Raw genomic sequence first — 25178 nt, 5'->3', positions numbered from 1 at the left:
TTATGAGGTCCAGGTGTCAGTAAATTACGTCATGGGACGTCCCACATTGCCGGGGCACACACGACTGTGTAGTGCTCTACCCGGCACTCTGTGTGTGGGTGTCACACATGGGATCACATGTAGTGTCGTCTCACCTCCTCTTAAACTTGAGTGTGACCCCTTCTTTTCTTACCTCCTCACGCGTGGTCTGGTCAGCCCCTGTCCTGAGCTCCCCACTCCCTCCCTTCCCCCATCCTTCTTGTCACGGACTTTCTTATAGCCTCTTATTCTCTCCACAGCTGGCCCCCAAAAGGACACTCCCCAAGTCCCCAGCTGGGGGCCCCGCGTAGACCTGGAGTGGACACCCCCTCCTTCCCTTCATGATTCGTTTGTAGCGCAGGTAACGGGCCAAGGGTCCCAGTTGGTGCCCGGAGGGGTACTTGCCCCTCCTTGTACCTCCCTGGGCCCTCCGCGACCCCCGGGGGAGGAAGGAACACTCCTTGGCAGAGCCTGGCTTAGAAACTGGCTTCCTTACTTAGAAACTGGCTTAGAAACTCTTCTGTCCCTCCCCCTCTGGTCTCGGGCCCCCGGGGTCATCTGGACCGTTCCCCTGCCTCCCTACCAACTGCAGGTGGGATCTTCTCCCATTTTCCCATTTTTTTCCGGATTCTTTGCAGGTCTAGCCTCTCTGTCCCCTAGCTGGGCCTTCCCCTCCCACCCCACCCCTGCCCTAGGCTGTTCGGGAAGGGAAGGGCTTGTAGGTCACAGACCTGGTGGTAACTCGGGAAGAAGGAAGCATAGGTGGGGCTGGGATATGGAGCCAGAGAGAGCCTATTGTCACCACTGCCAAGTGCAGCCAGAGCCTGGGAAGGACCTCCAGGGATGGTCCCCATGGCCAGCTCTGGAAGGGAGAGTCACTGGTGTGTGTGTTCAGGGGGATGTTCCCACCAGCTTCGCATGGCATGTTCTAGGCTGGGCTTTTTGACCCAAGGCCCCTGGGGTGTGCATGTATGTCCCACGGCCCTTGGGAAAGTGTGTGTCACAGTTTTGGCCCACCTGCATGTTTTTGGCAGAAGGGTCTTTTGCCTTTGTCAGATTCTCCAAGGTACTGTTCAGAGATGACCTGAACCATTTAGGACCGTTGGTATGCAGGGCAGACCCCTGTCACACTCTTGCTCTGAGCCGGACCCAGTCCCAGGGAGGCCCGGCAGCCCAGACTCAGGGCTTAAGGCCTGGCTCTGCCCCCTGCTGGCTTGGAGCTGAATGACAGGCTCTGGGGCCCTATTTATGGGTGTGTGAAGCACTCAGCACAGGCCTGCTTGTGTGATCAGGGCTCATTCTGTCTCGGTGGATGTCCTCACTGTGGGCATCACATGCTGGGAAGACATGGGGGGGGAGAGGGGAAAGGCAGCTCGCTCTGGCTGGTCACCAGCCCCAACCACACCCATAGGCTCAAGGGAACAGAAAGTCTGACCTTCCAGAGACCTTGGTTCCAGTGAGCTGTCCTGGAAGGGAGGGTCCTGGCACACGCTGCCTACATCTAACCTTGTCTCCCTCCCCCTTCCTGCCCCCCTCCCCGCCCCCGGTTCAGTGGCGATGGATGATGAGGATGGGAGATGCTTACTAGACGTGATTTGGTGAGTAACGGACTCCCTCTGCCCTCCCTGTCTCCCCACTTCCCCACCCCTCACCTCCTCAGTGTCTCTCCCCTTCTGTCTTTCAGTGACCCTCAGGCCCTCAATGACTTCCTACATGGATCCGAGAAGGTGAGTGCGGGGGTAGGCAGGGGCCTTCCTGGGCTAGGGAACTGTGGAATTGGGGGGCTAAGAGACCTGTGCCCTGATTCAGTAGACATCTGCCTCATGCCTTCTGGGAGCTGGGCCCTTGGGTTATGGAAAGAGCAGAAGAGATGACAAATCCCTGCCCTCACGCCGTATACGTTTCCTTAGTAAATAGAGCAGTAACTGTTCAAGGTGATCTCAGACAGAACCCTGCAGTGCAGAATAAGAGATAAGAATGTCGCCCACACAATGGAAATGGTTTAAAACAAAACGAATGGGGGACTGGAGTGGTGGCTTCTTTAGTTAGCGTGGGCAGGGAGGTGACCTTGAACGTGACCTTGAAGGATCAGATGGAGGCCTCCATGGTGCTCTGGGCAGGGGAGGAACAGGTAGAAATGCAGGAAAATTTGCCGTATTTGAGGAGAGGAAAGAAGACTGGTGTGGCCAGACGGAAGGGAGGCTAGTAGTGGTGAGACTGTCATGAACAGAAGTCACAGGACATGCAGGGCCTGGAACAAAGTGGGGTGGAGGGGAAGTGCTGAGCCACAAGGAGGTGTATTGGTTATCTGGGGCCGCGTAACAAATTATCCCAGCACTTAGTGACATATAACAACTTGTCGGCACTCTCCCAGTTTTGAGGGTCGGGGCTCAGGGAGTGGTTCAGCTGGGTCCCTCTGGCTTGGGGTCTGTCCTGAGGTTGCAGTGAGGATGTTGGCTGGGGCCACCATCATCTGAAGGCTCATATGGGGCCAGAGGCCATGCTTCTCCGATGGTCCTTTCCCTTGGCTGCGGGCTGAAGGCCTCGGGGCCTCACCACAGCGGCCTCTCCACAGGATCCTCAAACATCCTCACGACAGGGCAGGCAGCTTCCTCCAGAGTGAGGAACCCAAAGGAGAGAGCCAGGAGGAAGCTCAGTGCCTCTTATGATCTCGTCTCTGAAGTCACACACCATCCCTTTTGTCACCTTGTACTCACTAGAAGTGGGTCACCAAGCCAGCCTACACTCCCCGGGAGGGGAACGGAGTCTTAGAAGGAGAAGTAGTCGATGATTTTTGGAGTGGGGGCAAGTGCAGTGGGCTGAGGCTGGTCAGGGCAGGCCATGGAGGGGGTGGTAGGCGCTGGCTCTGGGGTCTCTCCAGGGGCAGAGTCAGATAGATGTGCTGGTGGTGGAGATGTCAAGGAGGAGAGTGTCAGGTTGGCCCCTGGATTTGGGCCTGAGCTGCAGAGTGAGTTGGGTCCCCAGAGGTGGGGAGTTTGGGGCAGGCTCCCCAAGGAAAGCTGTTGGCTGTGCCCGGCTCGGGTTCTGGGGAGATGTCCACGTAGAGAGAAACCAGGGAGGCTCTGCTACAGACAGACATTCAGCAGGCATCCATGTGGATGCCAGGCCCTGTTCTGGCACTAGAGACGTCCCTGGGAATCAGCCCAGTCCCTGCCCTCCTGGAGATGAGTGTGGCGTGGCATGTTGGGTGCCCGGACGGTGGGGCATGCCGGTGACTTGGGCTGCCCAGAGGAAGGAGTGACTTTGTCGGGGGGAAAGGTAGCTATTGGGAGGAGGCGATGACAGTGACAGGTCCTGACAGACCTTCTGCTGGAGAGATGAAGGGGGAAGACAGGGCATGGCTTGGGCAAAGGCATGAAGGCAAGATTCTTGGGTTTCGAACATGCTGCTGAGCCCCATTCTTTGGGGCCTCTGTTCCAGAGGGGCAATGTCCCATACTCTTTGTCCCCTACCCCGACCCCGTCTTTTTCCTTTGGTGCAGTGTAACTTTAAATTGGTTTTTGTTCTAGAGCAAGGCCTGCGGGCTGCCTGGCTGACTGTTGACCTTGGGTGGGGGTGGGTCTTGTTGCAGCTCGATGGTGATGACCTCCTGGATAACCCCGGGGAAGCCCAAAGTGCCTTCTATGAAGGTCCTGGGGTAAGTGGCCCAGGGGTTCTGGGAGGGCCCCAGGCTCTTGGTCATGGCTCAAGTTGCCCCTGGTGGTGGCAGGAGGGAGGGAGGGAGGTCCTAATGGTGAGAGGGACGGACCCATGATTGTCCCCCTGGGGCATGTTGCCAGGTGGAGGGTTGGGGTATGGGGGGGTCAGTCACTGACAGCAGTGTGGGGCAAGAGGGGAGCCACAGTGGGATGGTCTGGCTCTGCCCACAGGAAGAGGTGAGGGTCCTGGGAGTTGGGCAGGTGCCAGCTCTGGGGCTCACCGGGGGACACTGTTCTCAGGAGCAGAGAGTATGGGGGCCTGGGGGCCTGTCCCTGCTTAGCCACGGTGGGGTGTGACCTAGGGGAAGGGGATCAAGTAATGCAGACTTCCATCTCCATCTGGAAAACCAAGGTGGGGGCGGGGGTGATGACCGAGCCCAGAGTGGGGACAGCAGTGGACATTAACTGAGCACCTACTCTATGCCTGCCTGTGCCTCTTGTCCTTCCCCCTCTGCCTTCCCTTCTGCTGCTTCTTCCTTCTCTCCCCCTATCTCCTTTCTCCCACCTCCCCGCCCCCCCCAGCTCTTCTCCCCCCTCCCTCATGGTCACCGTAACTAGGATTCACTGAACATTTACTATGTGCCGCCAAGTCCCTTTCAGTGTTTTTTATTTAGTGCCCACAACTCTAAAAATATATGCGGAACAGTTTATTTTTCATAGTATGAACACCTGTAAAGTCCTTGGTCAGGTTCTCCCTGATGTGAGGTCAGCAAATGTCACGCCCGTCCTGGGAGGTGGGTTTGGTTGTGGCCATTTAGCGGTGAAGAACTCAGAACCACCTGGTTCTGGGTTGGGGACTGCGTAGGGACCCCCTCCTCCTAAGCACTCCCCTCCTTCCATCTGGGAAAGGAGGATGGGGTAGTGCCCGCCTCACTGAGCTTGTTACTGACAACGACAACATGGAAGGCATAATCGTCATGTTAGGTGAGGGTTTCTCGCACACCTGCGGGTGTCAAGTACCGCTGTCAGCCCTCCATGGGATTGACCTCCCATCCTTTTAAACTCCCAAGTTTTGATCTGTTCTCTGGTCGAATAGCAGCGAGGGTTCTGTGCTCTAAGCATTAATTATCGCTCGTGCAGTATTTGCTCAAATGGTCACACGCGTATCGATTGTGCTCCTCCTGGATCGCGATCTGGGGCAGTGTGGGGGTCCTGAAGACGGGTCCAGCTCAGCGCCTCCCACACAAAACCAAGTTCATGGGGATAGCTGCGGCTGCCATTAACACAGCCGTGGTCTCTTACCCGAAACCCTTGGGGCCAGGCGCATTTCAGAATTCAGAATTTTCCAGATGCCAAGAAGGTGATGCAGAGTGTCACGTAGCACACTCACTCACCTTCCCATGGTCCAAAAGAGTCCCGTCATGTGGACAAAGCATGGCCTTCCCCAAGAGCACTACGTCACTTTTGGTCAGGTTTTACTCTGGAAGAGTTAGGAAGACATTTGCAGTTTTCAGATTGCTTTGAAATTTGACATTTGCAAGTCTCAAATTGCTTTGGAATTGCAGATTAAGTATTATGGGCCCTTCTGGCTTTTTAAAGGATGGGCTTTATTCCGTCCTACGGATGTGTATAGACAGGGTGGATGTGTATAGACAGGGCGACAGGCCAGACTGAGCCCAGGTTGTATGGCTCAGCGGAGCTGGGATTTGAGCTTAGGTCCAGCTCCTTCCAGATGGAATATTCTCTCTGCCCGTACTGCTCGGGCAGTGCAGGTCCTGTTGGTTCAGCCGTGCCTGGAGCCAGCCCCTCGCTAACCTCCGCTCTTCCCTTCCCATCTTACCCGGCCTCCAGCTCCACGTGCAAGAAGCTTCTGGCAACCACTTGAGCCCAGAGCCCACGCAGCCGGCCCCCAGCGTGGACCTAGATTTCCTGGAGGATGCGATCCTGGGATCGCCGGCCGCGGGGGGCGGTGGCGGGGGCGGTGGCGGCGCCGACCAGCCCTGTGACATCCTCCAGCAGAGCCTCCAAGAGGCCAACATCACTGAGCAGACACTTGAGGCTGAGGCCGAGCTGGACCTGGGTCCCTTCCAGCTGCCTACCCTCCAGCCTGCGGATGGTGGAGCCGGCCCGGCCGGTGCCGGAGGGGCTGCTGCCGTGGCCGCTGGGCCCCAGGCCCTGTTCCCGGGCGGCCCTGACCTGTTGGGACTGCAGGCCCCGCCCACCGTGCTGACCCACCAGGCCCTGGTGCCGCCCCAGGATGTGGTCAACAAGGCCTTGAGCGTCCAGCCCTTCCTGCAGCCCGTGGGCCTGGGCAACGTGACCCTGCAGCCCATCCCAGGCCTCCAGGGTCTGCCCAACGGCAGTCCCGGGGGCGCCACGGCGGCCACGCTTGGCCTGGCCCCCATCCAGGTGGTGGGCCAGCCTGTCATGGCACTCAACCCGCCCACTTCCCAGCTCCTCGCCAAGCAGGTGCCTGTCAGCGGCTATCTGGCCTCGGCAGCCGGCCCCTCAGAGCCCGTGACCTTGGCGTCTGCCGGCGTCTCGCCCCAGGGGGCTGGCCTAGTCATCCAGAAGAATCTCCCCACAGCTGTGGCCACCACGCTCAACGGGAACTCGGTGTTTGGAGGGGCAGGGGCAGCCACGGCGGCAGCCGGCGGGGCGCCCTCGGGGCAACCGCTGGCGGTAGCCCCTGGCCTTGGCACATCACCGCTGGTCCCAGCGCCCAACGTGATCCTGCATCGCACGCCCACACCCATCCAGCCGAAGCCCGCTGGCGTGCTGCCCCCCAAGCTCTACCAGCTGACACCCAAGCCCTTCGCTCCAGCGGGCACCACGCTCACCATCCAGGGCGAGGCGGGGGGCCTCCCACAGCAGCCCAAGGCCCCCCAGAACCTGACTTTCATGGCAGCAGGAAAGGCCGGCCAGAACGTGGTGCTATCGGGCTTCCCCGCACCCGCACTGCAGGCAAATGTCTTCAAGCAGCCTCCTGCCACCACCACCGGGGCCGCCCCGCCCCAGCCCCCCGGGGCCCTGAGCAAGCCCATGAGCGTCCACCTCTTGAATCAAGGCAGCAGCATCGTCATCCCCGCGCAGCACATGCTGCCGGGCCAGAACCAGTTCCTGCTGCCGGGTGCGCCTGCCGTCCAGCTACCCCAGACGCTCTCGGCCTTGCCCACCAACGTTGGCGGGCAGATCCTGGCAGCCGCGGCCCCACATGCGGGCGGACAGCTCATCGCAAACCCCATTCTCACCAACCAGAACCTGGCGGGGCCACTGAGCCTGGGCCCCGTGCTGGCCCCCCACTCCGGGGCCCACAGTGCCGCCCACATCCTCTCGGCTGCCCCCATCCAGGTGGGCCAGCCAGCACTCTTCCAGATGCCTGTGTCGCTGGCCGCGGGCAGTCTGCCCACACAGAGCCAGCCGGCCCCCACCGGCCCTGCCGCCACGACTGTCCTCCAGGGCGTCACTCTGCCCCCCAGTGCCGTGGCCATGCTCAACACCCCCGACGGGCTGGTACAGCCGGCCACCCCTGCCGCCACGGGGGAGGCCACACCTGTTCTTGCGGTGCAGACAGCCCCCCAGGCACCCCCGGCGGTCAGCACCCCTCTGCCTTTGGGCCTCCAGCAGCCACCGGCGCAGCAGCAGCAGCAGCAGCAGCAGCAGCCGCCGCCGCCACCGCCCCCGCAGGCCCCTACCCCTCAGGCCGCCGCCCCGCCTCAGGCCACCACCCCCCAGCCCAGCCCAGGCCTGGCGTCCAGCCCAGAGAAGATCGTCCTGGGACAGCCGCCCTCTGCCGCCACCACGGCCATCCTCACTCAGGACTCCCTGCAGATGTTCCTGCCCCAGGTAACTGGGAATGGGCTGGCAGGGACATTGGCGTGGGGGCGGGCAGGGGACGGGGGTGTGCTGCAGAGAGGGGCCAGAGCTGGAGCTGAAACTATGTGTGGTGGAGGCAGCAACTGGGGAGGGTCTGGCAGGGTCTGAAGAGCATCTCCGAGGTGGCACCCCTGTGCCCAGTACGTGCGTCCCCTTTGGGGAAGCCAAAGGGTGACAGGGACTGACACAGGCAAAGAGGGGGCCCGACTGGCTCACAGACTGATCATCCGTCCTCTTGCTGGAGGGCACAAGAATCACAGAGAGAACAGGCAAGACAAGGACAGACAGACAGACAGATGGGGCGGGTGGCTGCGGGCTGGAAGATGGGCGGGGCCCCAGGCCAAAGGAGCGGGGGTTGCAGCCTCCCTGGTGCCTGGATCCCGGGGCTCCTGGCCACCCTGCCCTCTGTGCCCAGCCTCTCGGTGCCCCTCAGCCCAGTTCCCACCACTCTGCTCTCTGGAGCCTTGGGGAGGCTGGGATCTTGGGGAGGCCGCGGGTCCACAGGATGGCCTTCTGACCCAGTGCGGGCTCCCCGTTTCAGGAGAGGAGCCAGCAGCCCCTCTCCGCAGACGGCCCCCACCTCTCCGTGCCCGCCTCGGTCATAGTCAGCGCCCCGCCTCCCGCCCAAGACCCAGCCCCGAGCACCCCCATCGCCAAAGGAGCTGGCCTCGGCCCTCAGGCCCCCGACAGCCAGGCTTCCCCAGCGCCGGCCCCCCAGGTAGACAAATCCCAGCAGCCTCTGTCCCAGCTCAGACAGAGCCTTGCCCCTGCGACCCCTTCTCCTGCTCACTCCTCCCCGCTCTGGCTGCCCTGCCTTGCCTCTCTGTCTTGCTGGCTTGGGAAGGGTGCTCCTTTGCTCCCCGGATAGTTCCCGAGAGTCTTCTGACAGTGATGGACTCCTAGAACCCAGGCCACACTGGGGGGAGCCCACACTCTAGGCAGAGGGACACACGGCAGGCAGAATTCTCATTTTCGTATCATATCAGGTAAGCAGGACATTCAGAGGGCTCTTATCTCCAAAGCTACCAGAGGTCTTGCTGAAAAGCCCGTTCTCCTGAACCACAGCTGCTTGCTTTCCCCGAGGGCGGTTTCTTGCACATGGGCACATGCATACACATACACATGGACAAGGTGAATGGCACCGATTCTTTCCCTCCCGTTGTTACAAATGCGGTAACATACTAGGCAGCTCTGTGCTTTTGATCATTGAAAGATGCATCTTGGAGACGGTACTTCCTTCTTTCTTCTTCCGTGTGACCGCACGGTACTCCCACTGTCAGGTGGTTAGGTCCCTTCCAGTCTTTAGCTGTGATGAGTGAAGCCACAGAGGATAACTGTACATATGTCACTGTTTTTGAAAAGGAAAGTGCTGGGTCCATCGGAGGCCATTTGCACATGCAGTGTTGATTGCTCTCTGCAGATTGCTCTCTGGGGAGTTACCACTGGGTTTGTTATTGAAGTTAGCGGGTCTTGTAAGGTGAAAGGGTCTTGTACGGTGAAAAGCTGCTCCTTGTTTTGTTTTAATTTGCATTTCTTTTACTGTGAATGAGGTGGGGCAGGTTTTCTTAGATGTGGAGCTGTTTATGTTTTCTCTGAAATCATCAGCCCATACCCCTTGCCAAATTTAAACTTGGTGTGAGTGGTCCTATTCTTGTTGATTTGTAGAAACTCTTTACATATTAGGAAAATTTGCCTTTGTCTCATAAGAGTCATAAGCACATGATAGTTTAGAGAGAGCCCCTTTTATTCTGGAGGGGTGGATTTTATACTCTTTTAGAAAGGATAGGTAGAGGAGGTAGGTAAAAGGAAGAAGACGGAATGACCTCAGCAAGGTCAGGGTGGCAGAAAGCAGCATGGGCTTTGGCTTTAAACAGCCATGATTTTGCCGTCCAGTTCTGTTGCTTGCCATGTGACCTTAAGCAACCAGTTTCTTGTTTCCTTAAACAGATTCTTTGGGGAAGGAGGGCACTTAGTATGTGTCTGGCCTTGTGCTGACCTGGAGCAATTCCCCATAACTGCTGGACCTTGACGTCCTCATCTGGAAAATGGGAATAATACTTTCTTAGAGGCCTATTAGGAGTGAGTGAGTTAACGTATGCTAGCGCAGAGTAAGGCCTCAAGAAACACTTGTTATTATTATCATTATTATTGTTGTGGGGTAGAACAGGATCTGGTCCAGATTCACACAGTCTAGAGGGACACGGGGCCAAGGTGGCCTCAGACCATCTCTCCCCCAGGAGGAGAAAGAAGCAGAAGTGGAGGGACAAGAGGTCAGGAGTCTCCTGGCCTTTGAGTGACTCAAGTTGGAAGCAGCGTCTCTAGAGTGGGTCCAGTGCTGGCCGAGGTCCCTCTGGCAAGCGGCTTCCCCTCCCTGAGCCTCCCACAATCAGCTGTACCAGGGGGTTGTAGAACTGGGTAAATCAGTGGTGGAAATCATTTATTGATGAAATCAAGCACACTCACAGGAGTTCACCCAACACGTGAGGCTCCGTGCTGAGTATGCCGCAGTGCAATCAAAGGGAGAGAGTGTTTTCGGAGATGTGGGTCAGCTGTAGGGAAAGAGCCCAGGAGATGAAAGCATTGAAGGGAGCAGGGTCCTCATGGGGGACACGGGAGGAATCCACTCTAGGGAAAGCGGGAAGGAACTGCCAGGGTGGGGGGGGCGTATTTAAGCCCAGGCTCCAAGGAAGAGAAATTGTGGGGAGGGACAATAGCATGTGTTAAGGCCCTGAGGCAAGGACAAGCTTGGGTTGTCAAGGAATGGAAAGTAGGCTGGAGGGGAGTGGAGGGAGGCCAGATCAGAGAGGTTGGCAGTGCCTCGTGGCCAAACCAGTGGAGGGCTTTCAGCTGGACTATGGCATGGGCTGGTAACGATTTTCAGCGATCCCTCTGGCTTTCATTGGAAAATGGTTTAGTGGGCAAAAAAACGTCCAGAGACCCTTGTGGGTCAAGATGACAGGGCTTCAAAGACCAGGGTGGTCCCGGCAATGATGGAGGGATGCTGGAGGATTCGGGCCGTAATCTGGAGCTTACTTTAGGGATTGGAGGCATGAAGAGGAGGGAATCACAGTAAAAACTAAGTGCATCGTAACATTTCTGTTTTAAGTGCTATTCAGAACCCTTTCCAAGCATTGTCTCATTGAAAGCTCCCATCAGGCAGGTGGAAGATATTCTCCTTAATTTACAGCTGAGGAAACTGAGGCACAGAGATAAAGTAGCTTGCCCAAGGTTACCCCACTGGTAGGGCCTGGATTTAAACCTGAATGGTTAGTGGCCACAACAGCTGAGGTCTCAAGAAAGCCAGACCTGAGCACGAATCCCAGCTCTGCTCAGCATGAAACGCTCCCGGGACCTGGTCTACCTGTCCGCCAAGTGGGAGTAGAGCCACCAACCTCACAGCAGCTCTACACAGAGTCCTCAGCGTTTCAATGAGCAGAGATCCCTGGCATTTGCAGTAAGAGTAGTAAAGAAGCTGTGGATGGTCTTTAAGAGGAAAGGTCAGCTGTGCCCATGAGCTGATCCTGGTCATCCCCTTGCAGGCCGGCGCCAGGCTAGACACGTGGTCACCCTGCTGCCCCTTTCGCGCCTGCAATGCCGCACTGCATGAGGGGAGTTCTTGATGAGTGTTGGGGAAGCAAGTGGATGGAGGGGTGGGGGTGGGGGAGGGTGGATGAATGATGGATGGATGGATGGACGGACGGACAGGTGGACAGGTGAGTGAGTGGATTAAACAAAGAATACAGATGCACATAAATACCAGCGATGTACAACCTTGTGTGCGTGCGCATGCACTAGAGCCGCTCCCAGACTGGAGGTGGGTCCTTCGTGCAGCCCCCGTTCTCCTGGTGCGTGCTTTGTACCCAGCCTTTTGCAGAGAGGTACAGGGGAGGCAGCCCTGCCCTCTCGGGGCTCACACTCCAGGGATGGGTTTTGTCGTCAATCCCCAGCTCTTGAAATTGGCCCTCAATGGGGGCCCCCTACTGACTTTTCAGGGAGGCAACACTGACCGTCCTACTCAGGAGGCTTAAGGCCTGCTGTGTATGGCTTACGGTAGGCTTAAAACACACACACACACGCTTTGTTGTTGTGATTCAAAGAGTGTTACCCAGACGTGGTTTTAAAAATTGGGTTTACAGACAAAGGGCACACAGGGAAAGTGAGTCTTCTGTTTGTGGAATTTCTGGTCCTCCCCACCCCCGTGTAGACCCCCACCCCCTTGGATTTCCCTGTGGAGCCCCACCGTGTCCTTATCACACAGGCACTAGGGACACTTGGGGCCGGGTCGTTCTGTGTTGTCAGGGGGCTGTCCTGAGCATGGTAGCACCCCTCAGCCTCCAACCGTTTATTGCCGGCAGCGGTCCTGCTGCAGGTGGGACAGCCGTGGTGATCGCTGGAGACTGCCAGGTGTCCCTGAGAGACGGAGTCACCTGGGTGGGGCACCGCCATCCTGTGCACATGACAGACCTCCCTCGTCTGAGCTCGGATCCAGCCAGATGTGACAGCCTGCGTGTGCACGTGCTCCCTCCTTACACGCAGAAGCACACTGTCCCGTTCTTTTGAACTGCGCTTTGTTCGATTGGCCAGATCTCTTGGACCACCGACTTGCATGAGAATCCCACTCGACAGCACCCCATGGGATGCACGCATGCGTATGTACATGTGCATATCACCAAAACAGCTTCCACAGGATAATACCGTGTGCAATGCACGCTGATATTTTGTATTTTTGGTTTCCTCTGTTCTTATTTTTATTGTTTTTTAAAGATTTTATTTATTTGAGAGAGAGAGAGAACAAGCTGGGGAGGGTCAGAGGGAGAAGCAGGCTTCCTGCTGAGCAGGGATCCCAATTGCACGACTTGATCTCGGGACTCCAGGATCCTGACCTGAGCTGAAGGCAGATGTTTAGCCTACTGAGCCACCCAGGCACCCCTCCTCTGTTCTTTCTTTTTTTTTTTTTTTTTTTTTTTTAAGATTTTATTTATTTATTTGACAGACAGAGATCACAAGTAGGTAGATAGGCAGGCAGAGAGAGAAGGGAAGAAGCAGGCTCTCTGCGAGAGCCCTATGTAGGGCTCGATCCCAGAACCCTGAGACCATGACCTGAGCCGAAGGCAGAGGCTTTAACTCACTGAGCCACCCAGGTGCGTGCCCCCCCTCCTCTGTTCTTAAATGCTGGTCGTGACCCACCAAAATGCCAGGAGCCATTACTCACAGACACTAGATGTGATTTGAAAGCCACTGTCCGGGTTAGTCATTAGGCACTGGGACTCCAAAATCCCAACTCTGCCACTTAGAGGCTCAGTGACCTTAGCCAAGTCCCCTGCCTCTGTGTGCCTGTTTTCTTCCCTGAAAATGAGGATGAGGAAAACAGCATCTAGGTTATAGCGTCGTCATGAGGAATAAATAAGCTAATACAGGTTAAGGTGCTTGAACAGGGTCAGGCACATTGAAAGTGCCTCAAACCAAAGGAAGCCAGGGAAACACTACAAAGGGCCGTGGGTAAACATTTTAGGCTTTGCACGCAAGCCACCCCAGACCACACATCAGTGAGCACAGACCTGTACCAATAAAACCTTATTTATGGACACTGAAATTTGAATTTCATATCGTTGTCACCAATCACATTCTAGTCTTTTGATTTCTTTTCCACCATTAAAAAAAATATATTTATTTAAAAGAGAGAGAGGGAGAGAGAATGCACATGGGGGTAGAGCCAGGGAAAGGGAGAGAGAGAAACTCAAGCAGACTTCTGCTGAGCGGAAAGTACAACCCGGGGCTCAATCTCACGACCCTGAGATCATGCCCCGAGCTGAAATCCAGAGTCGGGTGCTTAACCGATGGAGCCATCCAGATGCCCCTCTCTCCCAGCATTTAAAAATGTAAAACCCGCTTTCAGCCTGTGGATCATGCAAAATGACAGACCAGGCAGGCCAGACCGGCTTGAGTTGGAAAGTTTGCTGCCATCTTACTGTCGTTACACGGACCCACCGTGACTGACTGACTTGGTTCCCTGCTTGAGGGAGAGCACTCCAGGTGGTTTCCTGTGTGTGTCAACAAATAACCCTCCTCTGACTCTTCGGGTGCCCGGGCTTTTGCATGTACATGTGGGTAAATTTCTAAAAACAGAACGGCTGGTTCAGAGGGTATAAGTGCTTCCCGGACAGTCTATGGAAAGTGCGAACCCCGTCACGCCTCCTTGGGGTTTATGCCTGTGCAGGCTTCTTCCAGAAGCTTCATCAGCCCCAGATCAGCACACACTCTGCTCCCCGCCAGGCTGCTGGGTAGCACCCCTCTGCGCTTTCTGTTGAATTCTGCATGAATCTGAACACATCTTGCCAGCTCTAGCTGGGCAGCTGGAATTTCCTGGTGAACAGTTCCCTCGTGTGGTAGTTTTTTGTTGTTGTTTTTAAAGATTTTTATTTCAGAGAGAGAGAGAGAGAGAGAGAGCATGAGCAGGGGGAGGGGAAGAGGGAGAAGCAAACACCCGGCTGAGCAGAGAGCCCAATGTGGGGCTCGATCCCAGGACCCTGAGATCATAACTTGAGCCAAAAGCAGAGGCTTAACCCACTAAGCCACCCAGGTGCCCCTGAAGTTTTCTTTTAGCCTAATTTTTTGTTTTCCCCCAGCCATTTAAAACATTTAAAATTTTTAGAATTAGGTATCACCTTCACATGACTCAGTCATCAAAAAGCAGTTTGGGGGTTTTTTTGAGAGAGAAAGAGAGAGCCCAAGCAGGAGGAGGGGCAGAGGGAGAGAGAGAGAGGACCTTAAGCATGGAGCCCAACATGGGACTTGATCTCATGACTCTCCTAAAATCATGACCTGAGCCAAGATCAAGAGTTGGACACTTCATGGACTAGCCACCCAGGTGCTCCAAAAAGCATTTTTTTAAAGTAAGGGGATTGGTTAAGCCATCTGCCTTCGACTCAGGTCATGATCTCGGGTCCTGGGATCGAGTCCCACATCGGGCTCTCTGCTCAGCAGGGAGCCTGCTTCTCCCTCTCCCTCTACCTGCCTCTCCCCTTGCTTGTGCTCTTTCTCACACTCTCTCTCTCTCTCTCTCTGTGTCAAATAAATAAGTAAAATCTTTAAAAATTTTTTTAGAAAGGGGAAAGTGTCCCAAAGCTGTGTCTATGTTCCCAGCCCACCTGCCCCTCCAGAAAAAGTTACTTAGCTGCCGTCTATCTTTCCAGTTCCTCGCGCAGGCACAGCCTAGAGTAAAAGTGGGTTTACCTTTCTCTCCCATTTCTGTCCGCCTAGAAGGTAGCACATTGCGTGCGAGCTTTGTCAGCATGTGGAGAGTTTCCTTGATCTTGTTAGAGCGGTGTCCTTCCTCTCCCCCATAAATGCTATTTAGATGCACACCAGCCAAGTCCGGGCTCCGTCCCTCCCCACACAGCTGTAGTAAACAACTTGCTGACCCGTCATTTCCTACATATGCACGTGCATCTGTTGCATCATTTCCTGGAAGCAGGTTTGCTGGATCAAAGCAAATGTTTTCTTGTAATTTGTGCAGCTGCTGCTGAATTGCCTTGTCCTGGAGTTGTGGCAAATTGTGCCAGTAACCCTCAGAGGCGGTAGAAGAGGGTGTCTTTATGAGACATGGCTTGTTCCTAATGCAATGAGAAAAGAAGGTTCCAGAGGGTGCTTTCAATGGGCATTACTCATATTACAAATGAGGCTGGAGTGTCTCTCGGACTGTCAAAGCCTTCTGTGTTTCCTTCTCGCTGCACTGTCTGATCATGTCCTTGGCCACTTTTTCTCACCAGTTGTTACTCTTAGTGATTTCTGGAGACTGTTTATATATGATGAAAATGGGCTTTGTGTATGCTGTGAATTGCAGCTGTTTACCCTCAGTGTATCATTTGGGATTTTGATCTGATTGGGGGAGAGGGGCATTAGTCTATACTTTTAATGAGTGCGAGCTTACTTTTTTCAGTTTTTATTTTTAAACACTTAGAATTTCAAACAGCAGCGCTGTGCAGAGAACTCACAGGAGTTCTTTACTCTTTAAGCACATATATTAGTTACCTGTTGCCATGTAACAAATGACCCTCCCCCCAAATTTAGCAGCCTAAACAGCAAACATTAACTTCTCTCATGTAGCTTGTAAGAATCAGGAGTCTGGAAGCAGCTTAGCTGGCAGGTGCTGCCTCGTCATCCCTTGTGAGGTTCTAGTCAACCAGGGCTGCGGTCTCAGAAGGCTCGACTGGGCTGGAGAACATGCCTCAGCTCTTCCCTCCGCAGGCTTCTCCAAAGGGCAGCTTGTAACATGCTCCACAGTCAGTTTCCCCAAAGGAAATGATCTACCACCCTTTTTTATAACTGAATCTTGGAAGTAGTATCAAATCACTTTCATGAAATCGGTTGGTCCCAGGAATCAAACTGGGGACCATGCGGGGGAGACCGAATAATGAGGAGGTGGGGATCCTGCCTTGGAAGCTGGCTGCTGCCCAGATTTTTCCACCGTCAGTGTCTGGCTAATTCACTTTCTCTTCCGTTCTCTCGATCTGTACACATTTTTATTCAGAATCATTGGAGAATAAACTGCAGACGTTCTGCTCCTTTACTCCTTAACATCTCAACCTTCGAAAACAGGAACATGCTCTTAGTTGACCACGGCACAATCATCAGGTTCAGCCGATTCAGCCCTGAGACAATACCCTGTGTTTCTCTCCCGATTGCTCTTAACTTTCGGTGTGTTTCTTTCTCCACACCAGACGCTGCCCAGGGCTTCATGACGTGGCCAGCTGTCTTCTTTCCCCTTACTGAAACCTGTTGTTTTCCTCCGTTCTTGACTGTAAATGCTCCCACAGTGGAGGAGCCCCGTGGTGCTTCTCATTGCTGATCCTAGAAGGCGGGTTACCAGGTCTACCAGCGTGCGACCCTTTTGGTTTGCAGACCAGAGTGCTGTCCAGGCGACAACCTCCGCAGCCCTTCTGAGAGCCAAGGGCACCTCCCCTCTCATCTTAGAGGGGGCTGCCTATGGGCATGCGTGTGGGTGGATTGGTTTGGGGGCTTTTGTTTTGAGTTGCCAGAGTTATTCAAGGGCAGCCTCAGGCGGGGTGTTGGAAGCATCAGGCAAGTCGTAACCTTGGTATCGTGAGTCGGCTCACCGGCTCACCGTAAAGAGCCCCAGCTTTGGAGCATGGCAGTTTTGGTGGCCTTGGGCCTGTGAGCCTGAGTCATCCTTGGACAATTTGGAGGTCGAGAGGGAGACTTGGGACTCAGGGAGCCTTGGGACCAGCCATTTTGGCTCCCTGGCCTCAGTTTCTCCTCTGTCCCCGGGGTATGGATTTGGCGACCATCAAAAGGTACCCAACCCACCCTGTGTCAGGGACTCAGCTGGCTGGTAGTCGCTGGGGCAACTGTGGCTGCTGAGGTCGGGACTCTGCAGGAGAGCAGCGCGGAGGTGCCAGGTCTAGGGTGTGTTTTCAGCAAGGTCACGGGGGACGGATCACAGGCTAGTGCCCGGATGTCTTGTGCGAGTCTGATCACACACAAACACACATACCCATACTTGCATGCTCACAGGGGACCCGGGAGGCCTGCAGTCACAGCCATAGCCACATAGGCAAAGGGAGGCAGAGGTCACGGACATTTAGGGGGACCTGGCCCCACCCCTGCCCCGTGCCTTTTGTAGCCGCTCCAATTGTGCTGGTGTCCATTCTCGGGGGGGAGGTGGGGGGACCTGGACAGTCAGGCGCCATGGGGATGGTGGCCGGGATGCTACCCCCCCACCCCCGCTCCAGCCACCACCTTCCCCTCCGCTGCTGTGCTCGTACTCCCCAGCCCTCTGCCTCCCCGCTGGGCAGCTGGTGTGGTGCCCCCTGCCGCCGCCACCGCTTCCTCTGCTGCTCCCCCAAATCCTGCAGAGCTCCCCTTCATCTGGGGGGGAGGGAGGGGGGCACGTGGGGAGGGGGGCGAGAGCAGAGGGAAAGGTCTGGAGATGAGGCGGGGGCAGGTGGAGGGGTGAGGCCGGAACAGGTGTAGAGGTGAGGCAGAGATGGGGGCTGGGGTGGGGTTGGGGGGCAGAGGTAGAAAGGCGAAGTGGGGAGTTCAGAAACGAGAGGTGGGAAGGAGAGCCATGGCGGCGGGGTCCTTTCTCTCAAGACAGGGGTGACTAAGAAGGAGGGTTTCTGGTGGGCGTGGCTGGGGTCCCCAGTGTCTTGGGGCAATGGGAGCCAAGGTTGGTTCTGACCCCCGCCCCCTCCCCTCTACCTCCCTCCCCTGCCCAGATCCCGGCAGCGGCTCCGCTGAAGGGCCCAGGCCCCTCCTCGTCCCCGTCACTACCTCACCAGGCCCCTCTGGGAGACAGCCCCCACCTGCCCTCCCCACATCCCGCCAGGCCTCCCTCCCGACCCCCCTCTCGACCCCACTCCCGCCCTCCCTCCCAGCCCCAGAGCTTGTCCCGCCCACCCTCAGAGCCCACCCTGCACCCTTGCCCCCCGCCCCAGGCACCCCCCACTCTGCCTGGCATCTTTGTTATCCAGAACCAGCTGGGAGTCCCCCCACCTGCCAGCACCCCAGCCCCTGCTGCCCCGGGCCCACCCCAGCCCCCCTTGCGCCCCCCATCCCAACCCCCTGAGGGGCCGCTGCCCCCAGCTCCCCACCTCCCTCCCGCCTCCACATCCTCTGTCCCGGCCTCCACGGATGCGGCCACCAGGCTGCCAGCCCCTACGCCCCCTGACTTCCAGCTCCAGTTCCCGCCCAGCCAGGGGCCCCACAAGTCCCCCACGCCCCCTCCGACCCTCCACCTGGTCCCTGAGCCCGCCGTGCCCCCCCCACCGCCTCCTCGGACCTTCCAGATGGTGACTGCCCCCTTCCCGGCGCTGCCCCAGCCGAAGGCTCTTCTGGAGAGGTTTCACCAGGTAATCGGAGGCGGGGACCAGCCCTCCTCCTACCCCGCCAGCCCTGCCCTCCTGGTCCCGTGGGGAGGCCCTCCCACGTTCCAGCTGTCCAGCTGTCTCTGTGTCCCCAGCCCTGGTGCCTGGCCGCCGCCCCTCCTAGTGTGTGCCCCCTACCCCTCAACCACCTGTCCCCCTCCTCAGGTGCCGTCCGGAATCATTCTCCAGAACAAGGCCGGGGGGGCCCCCGCCGCCCCGCAGACCTCCGCCAGCCTGGGGCCCCTCGCCAGCCCCACTGCCTCTGTGCTGGTCAGCGGGCAGGCCCCATCTGGGACCCCCACCGCCCCCAGCCATCCCCCTGCCCCGGCACCCATGGCCACTGCAGGTAGGGGAGAGGTAGCCCATGCAGGAGAAGTGGGGGGGCCTGAAGATGGGCGGGCAGGGGGAGGGGGATGGGCTGGGGCAGAGCTGTGGGTGCGTGAGCCCGAGGGGTTCCCCCAGACCTCACAGGACAGGGAAGGTGGAAGAGGAAGGGCTGTCGCCTCAGATCCAAGGGGGGCACTCAATTCAGGGCTAGCGGCACTGCCGAGGCCAGAGGACTAGAAGAGAGCGGGGTGTAGGCTTGGGGATCGCATTGTGGAGGGGCCTTCGTGCCAGTGACCCTGAGCCCTGTCTGTCCCCAACCCCACCCCTCAGGCCTCCCTCCCCTGCTTCCTGCCGAGGGCAAAGCTTTTGCCAGCAGCCTCCCGACCCTGAGTGTGGCCAAGGCCGCCGCCGCCGGGCCAGGGAAGTCCTCCGGGCTGCAGGTAAGAGGCCACCAGCATGGGGGTGGGGCACCTAGGGTCAGAGCATTGTCACAGGGGAGCTGGGGACGTGCCAAGCGGGGCGGAGCAGGCCAACCGAAAGGCTATCAGAAAGCAAACTGGGCAGTGGGTCAAACACTAGGACAGCCCAGGTGGGCGCATACCAGAGAGCGAGACAGATGGAGACCCACAGACACCAAGACACAGGGTGATGAGAGGAGCAGTGGCTCGCCTGGGTCCCTGAGGCCATCACTGGGGGCAGGAGCAAGGAGAGCTTGAGGCTGGAGGAGGAGGGACGTGGGGAGACCATTGGCCCAGAAAGGCAAGAGAAAGGAGGTGGTGAGAGCCTAGACCGTGCAGGGGGAGGGGGGAGGGCTGGGAAGTCACGTGGTGGGGGGCCCAGAATGGAGGGGACAAAGCAGTGTGGGGGAAACTGAGGCAGAGACCTTATGCAGGGAAATGGGTAGGGGGAGGCAGAAAGACAAGAACACAGCTGGTAGAGGGACCCAGTGCCGGCAGCCTCCGGGGGGACATCCCCTCTAGCAGCCTGGTGGGTGGAGTCGGGCAGAAAGAGGGAACCTGGACAGCCAGGTGGGCCAGATGCTGGACCATCAGCCAAGGCCTTGATCTGAGGAGCAGGGAGGGAGCCTGCCCGGTGTCCAGACCAAGAGTCCGGTGGGAGCCAAGCCCCATGGAGCCAGGCAAAGTGTGCCAGACAGTGCCTCCGGCAGCTGGGGCCAGGACCCCACCCCAGGATAGAAGAGGGGGGCCCGGTGGGGAGACATGGGCCAGCTCTCCTGTTGGTCACAGGCAGGGTTGGAGGGGGCTCGGGGCGCCCAGGGAAGGCCTCTCTGCGGCTCTGTCTCTCACTCACCTCTCTGCCCCGCAGTATGAGAGCAAGATGGGCAGTCTGAAGAAAACCCCGGCCCTGCAGCCTAGCAAAGAGGCCTGGTGAGTCGCAGCACTGTGCGCCCCGCCCCCCCACTGCGCCTTCTGGTAGGCCTGGGAGCCGCCTCTTGTTAGCTGTGTGCTTTGGGGCAGTATAATTTCCCTCAGAGACCCCCAGTTTCCCTTCTAGAGAGTGAGGTGAGGATAGTAGTGACGATAGGGTGACAGGTGCAGATCCCCTGTGACTGTGGTAAGATGGGTGGTGTTTGGGGGAGTGGATGTGGAGGGGAGTCCGGGAAGGTGCATGGACGAATGTGGGTCTCTGTGGGCGCCAGGGGGGGCGGGGGGTGTTTGGCTAGATAGATGGATGGAGGGGGTCTGGGGAGGGTGCATGGCTGGATAGAAGGGTGTTTGGGTGGACGGATGGGTGTTTGGATAGATGGGTGATTGGGCGGTTGAATGGGTAGATTTGGATAAACGGATTGACAGGTGTTTGGCTAGATGGATGGATGCAGGCTGGATGGATGGGGTCTGGGGTAGGTGCTTGGCTGGCTGGCTGGCTGGGTGCGGGGTGGAGAGAGGGGTGTCTGGATGGATGGGGTCTGGGAGGGCAGTGGGTACATGTTGGGTGCTTGCCTGCATTCTCCCTCTCCTGCTTTCCTTCCACATCAAGTGTTTAGCAAATGCTCAGCGCCCTGCTGGGTTCTGGAAACAAGGCAGGGTTCCGGCCCCAGTGGTGTGGTGGGGTCAGTCTTCAGCTCAGGGTGGAAATGAGCATATTTGGGGGGAGAGAGAGAGAGAGAATCACACAATAAAGAGACGTAACTCACTGCCCACGATGTGGTAGAAAACAGACCGGGAGAGAACTGGATTGTACCACCCAGCGGACCAAGCTCCCTTCTTTCCTCCCTCTGTTCCTTGTCCTTCCCACCTTACCTGGGGTTGGTGACCCGTTTGAGGCAGAATAAGGACGTGCTGACCCCAGGTGGCGGGAGAGGGTATAGCATGAGGAGGATGAGTTTCAAATCCTGGCCTCCGGCTCTGCCCGCTCCCAGCTCGGCCTCCTCCCCACTCTGTGTTTTGGGTGGAGAAACATCACTCTGCCTGGCCTCAGTTTCCCCATCTGCAGAGTGAGGATGATGATAGCACCTGGTCCCTTGGGTTGTCGCCAGAGGCCATGAAAGAGAATGAGCACGTCCTGCCCACGTTAGCGCGTTTCCCTGCTGTCTGTGTTGGGGCCCCGGGGGGTGGTCGGGGTCAGGGTCTGGTTTCTCCTGGCCTTACCACCAGCTGTGTGTGTGTGACCTCTCCCCACCCTGCCCCCCAGTTTCCTGGAACATTTGCACAAACATCAGGGCTCCGTCCTGCACCCTGACTACAAGACAGCCTTCCCCTCCTTTGAGGACGCCCTGCATCGCCTCCTTCCCTACCATGTCTACCAGGGTGCACTCCCCTCCCCCAGCGACTACCACAAAGGTGAGCCCTCCACCCTGTCCACCCCACTGCCCCAGGACTCTCCCTCCCTGGTCCCTAGCGTGGGGTGGGGGTGGGGGAGCAGCTGTGCCACCCCAGTGCGTCTGCTAGACCTCAGCTCCGGATAAGCCACACTTTCCAGTGTCTGTGCCTCGGGACCTTTTCTATTCTTCCGTAGTGGATGAGGAGTTTGAGACCGTGTCCACGCAGCTGCTGAAACGCACCCAGGCCATGCTCAATAAATACCGCCTCCTGCTCCTGGAGGAGTCCCGGGTAGGGCGCTGGCCCCTTCTTCCCTGGGAGACCCTGCCCTCGCCCCTCGCCCTGCTCAGGGCCCATTTGGGTAGGGTTGCGGGGGCTGCTCCTCGAAGCTCCGGGAGGAAGGGAAGGAGGCTGGTGCAAGTCTGATCCCAAGAGGGCAGCTCGGAATCCGCTCCCATCTTTCTGGGTTGCCCGTGTGCCCTCCCCGCCTTCTTCCTTCCCCCGCCTTCCTCCTTCCCCCGCCTTCCTCCTTCCCCCGCCTTCCTCCTTCCCCCGCCTTCCTCCTTCCCCCGCCTATCTGCCCTTCTTTCCCCTCAGAGGGTGAGCCCCTCCGCGGAGATGGTGATGATCGACCGAATGTTCATTCAGGAGGAGAAGACCACCCTTGCCTTGGACAAACAGCTGGCCAAGGAGAAGCCCGGTGAGAGGAGAGGGGAAAGGAGGGGTGGGAGAGGGGTCCCCAGCTCCTGCCTCGCTGAGGAATTCAATCTGGGTGCAGGAGGACGGGTACCTGAGCCCGACCTTTCTCCACCACCGGGCGACACCCGTGCCCCCACCTTCCTGCCGTGGCAGAGGTCTACTCTGACCTCTGGGCTCTGGGACTGGAGAGAGCTGAGTTGGTTCTCCTCCATCCCTGTGTGTCCATTCCGCTGTCTCCTGGCTGGGACATTCCACCACCCCCAGGGGGACAGAAAAGCGGGGGACTAGAGTCAAGACTGAGGTGCTTGCAGGTTTTAAGGGCCCTTCTGAGGCGTGAGCTCCTGCTTGCAGGTTCGGGGGTTTGGGAATTGCTGAGTAGAGCAGTACCCAGCAAAGCGTCCTGAGAGTCTGATGAGTCAAGGGCTTGGCCCCAGGCCTGGCCCATCACGCCGGGGTTCCTCTTAGCTGTGCTCCCCCAGGCATCTCATGCTTTCCCTGCCCCCGTGGCTGTTCTTTGCCCGGCCCCCATGCCCCATTTTGCAGACGAGTATGTGTCTTCCTCGCGCTCTCTTGGCCTCCCCATCGCTGCCTCTTCTGAGGGACACCGGCTCCCTGGCCACGGCCCAGCACCATCCTCAGTGTCCGGGGTCCCCACCCAGCCGCCTCTGCACCTGCCAACCAAGCTGGTGATTCGGCACGGTGGGGCGGGTGGCTCCCCTTCCGTGACCTGGGCTCGGGCATCCTCCTCCCTGTCCTCCTCCTCCTCCTCCGCTGCCTCCTCCTTGGATGCTGATGAGGACGGTCCCATGCCCTCCCGCAACCGGCCTCCTATCAAAACCTATGAGGCCCGCAGCCGCATCGGCCTCAAGCTCAAGATCAAGCAGGAAGCCGGGCTCAGCAAGGTCGTCCACAACACCGCGCTGGACCCCGTGCACCAGCCCCCGCCCCCTGCTGCCCTCAAGGCAGCGGAGCCCCCACCCCGGCCCCCCGCACCACCCCCTGCCACGGGCCAGATGAACGGCACAATGGACCACCCCCCGCCTGCCACCACTGACCGCAAGCCCACCGCGGCCCAGGCCCCCCACTGTCCCCGGCTGCCCCTCCGGAAGACGTACCGCGAGAACGTGGAGGCCCTGGGTGGCGGGGCCGGGGAGGGGGCCGGGAGCGTCAGGGCCCGGGGCAGCAGCCCCGTGCAGCTGCCCACCAAAGTGGACGAGGCCACCAGCGGGCTCATCCGCGAGCTGGCCGCCGTGGAGGACGAGCTGTACCAGCGCATGCTGAAGGGGGCGCCCCCGGAGCCCGCGGCCAGCGCCGGGCAGGGCAGCGGCAGCCGGGACCCCGGCTGGGAGGCACCCCCAGCCAAGCGGCGCAAGTCCGAGTCGCCCGACGTGGACCAGGCCAGCTTCTCCAGCGACAGCCCGCAGGACGACACGCTCACGGAACACCTCCAGAGCGCTATCGACAGCATCCTGAACCTCCAGCAGGCCCCGGGGCGGACACCTGCACCCCCATATCCCCACGCCGCCCCGACAGCCGTCTCACCTGCCTCCCCGGCGCCCCTGCACAGGCCAGAGGCCTACCCGCCCTCCAGTCACAACGGTGGCCTCGGCGCCAGGACGTTGAACAGATAACACCGGGCTGGTCTTCGCTTCCTTGTCTTCCCCCGACACACACACCTCCCAAGTTGTGCGCGTGTGTTTGCGCGGGGACATGGGGGGGGCAGGGAGGCATCTGGGCGCCTGACCTCAGCCTCGTGGGGGACGCGAGCCGGGGATCCCCTGACAGTTTTTCTTGCCTAAGTTATTTGAGTCACAAAGGCCTCCTCCCCCACTTCCTGCGTCAGCCGGGTTGTTGGGTGGGGGTCGTGGATTGAGGGGAGGAGGCTGTAATGTAAAATGTGCCCCTGCCAAAGGTGGGGGTAATCCCGGTGTGTCATTTCCTATTTCTTCCTGCTTCCTGCCACACTCCGCCCCTCCGTGGGGAAGGTGGGGTGGGGGGGTGGGACACACGTGTGTTTGCCAGGGAAGGGGGTAACCTGGTCGTTCCCACTGCTCCCGCGTGTCCCGGTACTGGGCTTGTCCGTGTGGCCGCACAGATGTCGAAGGTGCTCAAAACAAAGCCTGGAGGGTCCTTTGTGAGCCTCGCTCAGCCTCTCCCTACCGCCCCCTACAGGCTGTAAAAGGAAATGCAGGGAAGGGCGGGCGTCAGCCAGCGTCCCAGACCCCCTCCTCGGAGGGCTGTGCCCGCGGGCACCTGTGTCCCATCCGCATGTGTGCGTCCAGTTCCGTGTCCCGTGTCCCTGTGTGTGTGCTCGAGTGAGCGAGCGAGCGAGCGAGAGAGTGAGATTTCGAACCCTCCCGGCCCCTCGACTGAAATCCGAGCACCTCCAAAACAGGAAACCGGGGTCTTCCTCCCCACCCCGCCATCCCTCCCCAGCCAGTCTTCCCTCTGTTCTTCCTGTCGCCAGCCACCCGCGCCAGATTTTGAAATCTCGGAGACAAAACTAGTACTGTAAGATAAATTTTTTTGTACTGTATTTATTGTGTATAACAATTTTTTTAAAGGAGAATTCTGTACATTTAGAACTCTTGTAAATTAAAAACTGATCCTTTTTTTAAAACTGTACTGACTCCGTCTCAGCCCCGTTACTTTTGGGTCTTTAGGGGGTGGGAGTTGTTTGAAGTCTGGGGGTTGGGTCCCTACCTGCAGGGGCGGGGGAGGGGCGGAGGTTGTGAGGGTTCATTGCACATCTTATTTGTTAAACACATATTCGGGGTGCTGGGCCCTGGTCTGGGCTCATGGGTGCCACTGAACACGGCAGATGGAAGTCCCTACCCGAGGGGAGCTGACTTCTTAGTGGAGAAACCAGATGGAAAACATCGAGACCAAATGGGGAGTTCTTAGCATTCGCCTATAAGGTTCTGTGGTCTCCG

The 25178-nt window shown here is 58.3% G+C and overlaps 1 protein-coding gene and 1 long non-coding RNA gene across 5 annotated transcripts in view; one reads left to right on the top strand and one right to left on the bottom strand.

The window, feature by feature from the left end:
* Positions 1-24870, top strand: part of BICRA (BRD4 interacting chromatin remodeling complex associated protein) — a 76211-nt gene extending 51341 nt beyond the window's left edge. For 2 of the 3 annotated variants that reach the window (XM_082710546.1, XM_082710545.1), the window contains exons 2-15: positions 279-379; positions 1571-1616; positions 1703-1745; positions 3611-3676; positions 5529-7523; positions 8095-8271; positions 17792-18424; positions 18605-18785; positions 19097-19206; positions 20093-20154; positions 21419-21567; positions 21743-21837; positions 22144-22246; positions 22789-24870. In XM_082710546.1, the coding sequence (XP_082566672.1) occupies positions 1576-1616; positions 1703-1745; positions 3611-3676; positions 5529-7523; positions 8095-8271; positions 17792-18424; positions 18605-18785; positions 19097-19206; positions 20093-20154; positions 21419-21567; positions 21743-21837; positions 22144-22246; positions 22789-23876 (4743 nt within the window). In that variant the 5' untranslated portion in view covers positions 279-379; positions 1571-1575 and the 3' untranslated portion in view covers positions 23877-24870. The remainder of the gene's footprint in view (positions 1-278; positions 380-1570; positions 1617-1702; positions 1746-3610; positions 3677-5528; positions 7524-8094; positions 8272-17791; positions 18425-18604; positions 18786-19096; positions 19207-20092; positions 20155-21418; positions 21568-21742; positions 21838-22143; positions 22247-22788) is intronic. The other variant, XM_082710547.1, reaches the window with a different exon arrangement.
* Positions 12270-17501, bottom strand: LOC309852974. 2 transcript variants are annotated; one of them, XR_014305464.1, is made up of 2 exons: positions 12766-17501; positions 12270-12441 (listed from the first exon to the last, which is right to left on the bottom strand). It is a non-coding gene; the product is annotated as an uncharacterized lncRNA (long non-coding RNA). The 2 variants fall into 2 exon arrangements; XR_014305465.1 differs by having other exon boundaries at positions 12270-12436.
* Positions 24871-25178: the final 308 nt, after the last annotated feature.

This window comes from Mustela nivalis (assembly GCF_964662115.1).
Source record: "Mustela nivalis genome assembly, chromosome: 18".
In the NCBI taxonomy this organism is placed as follows: Eukaryota; Metazoa; Chordata; class Mammalia; order Carnivora; family Mustelidae; genus Mustela; species Mustela nivalis.
The sequence above is the reverse complement of the archived record's forward strand: the minus strand, read 5'-3'. Positions and strand labels throughout refer to the sequence as shown.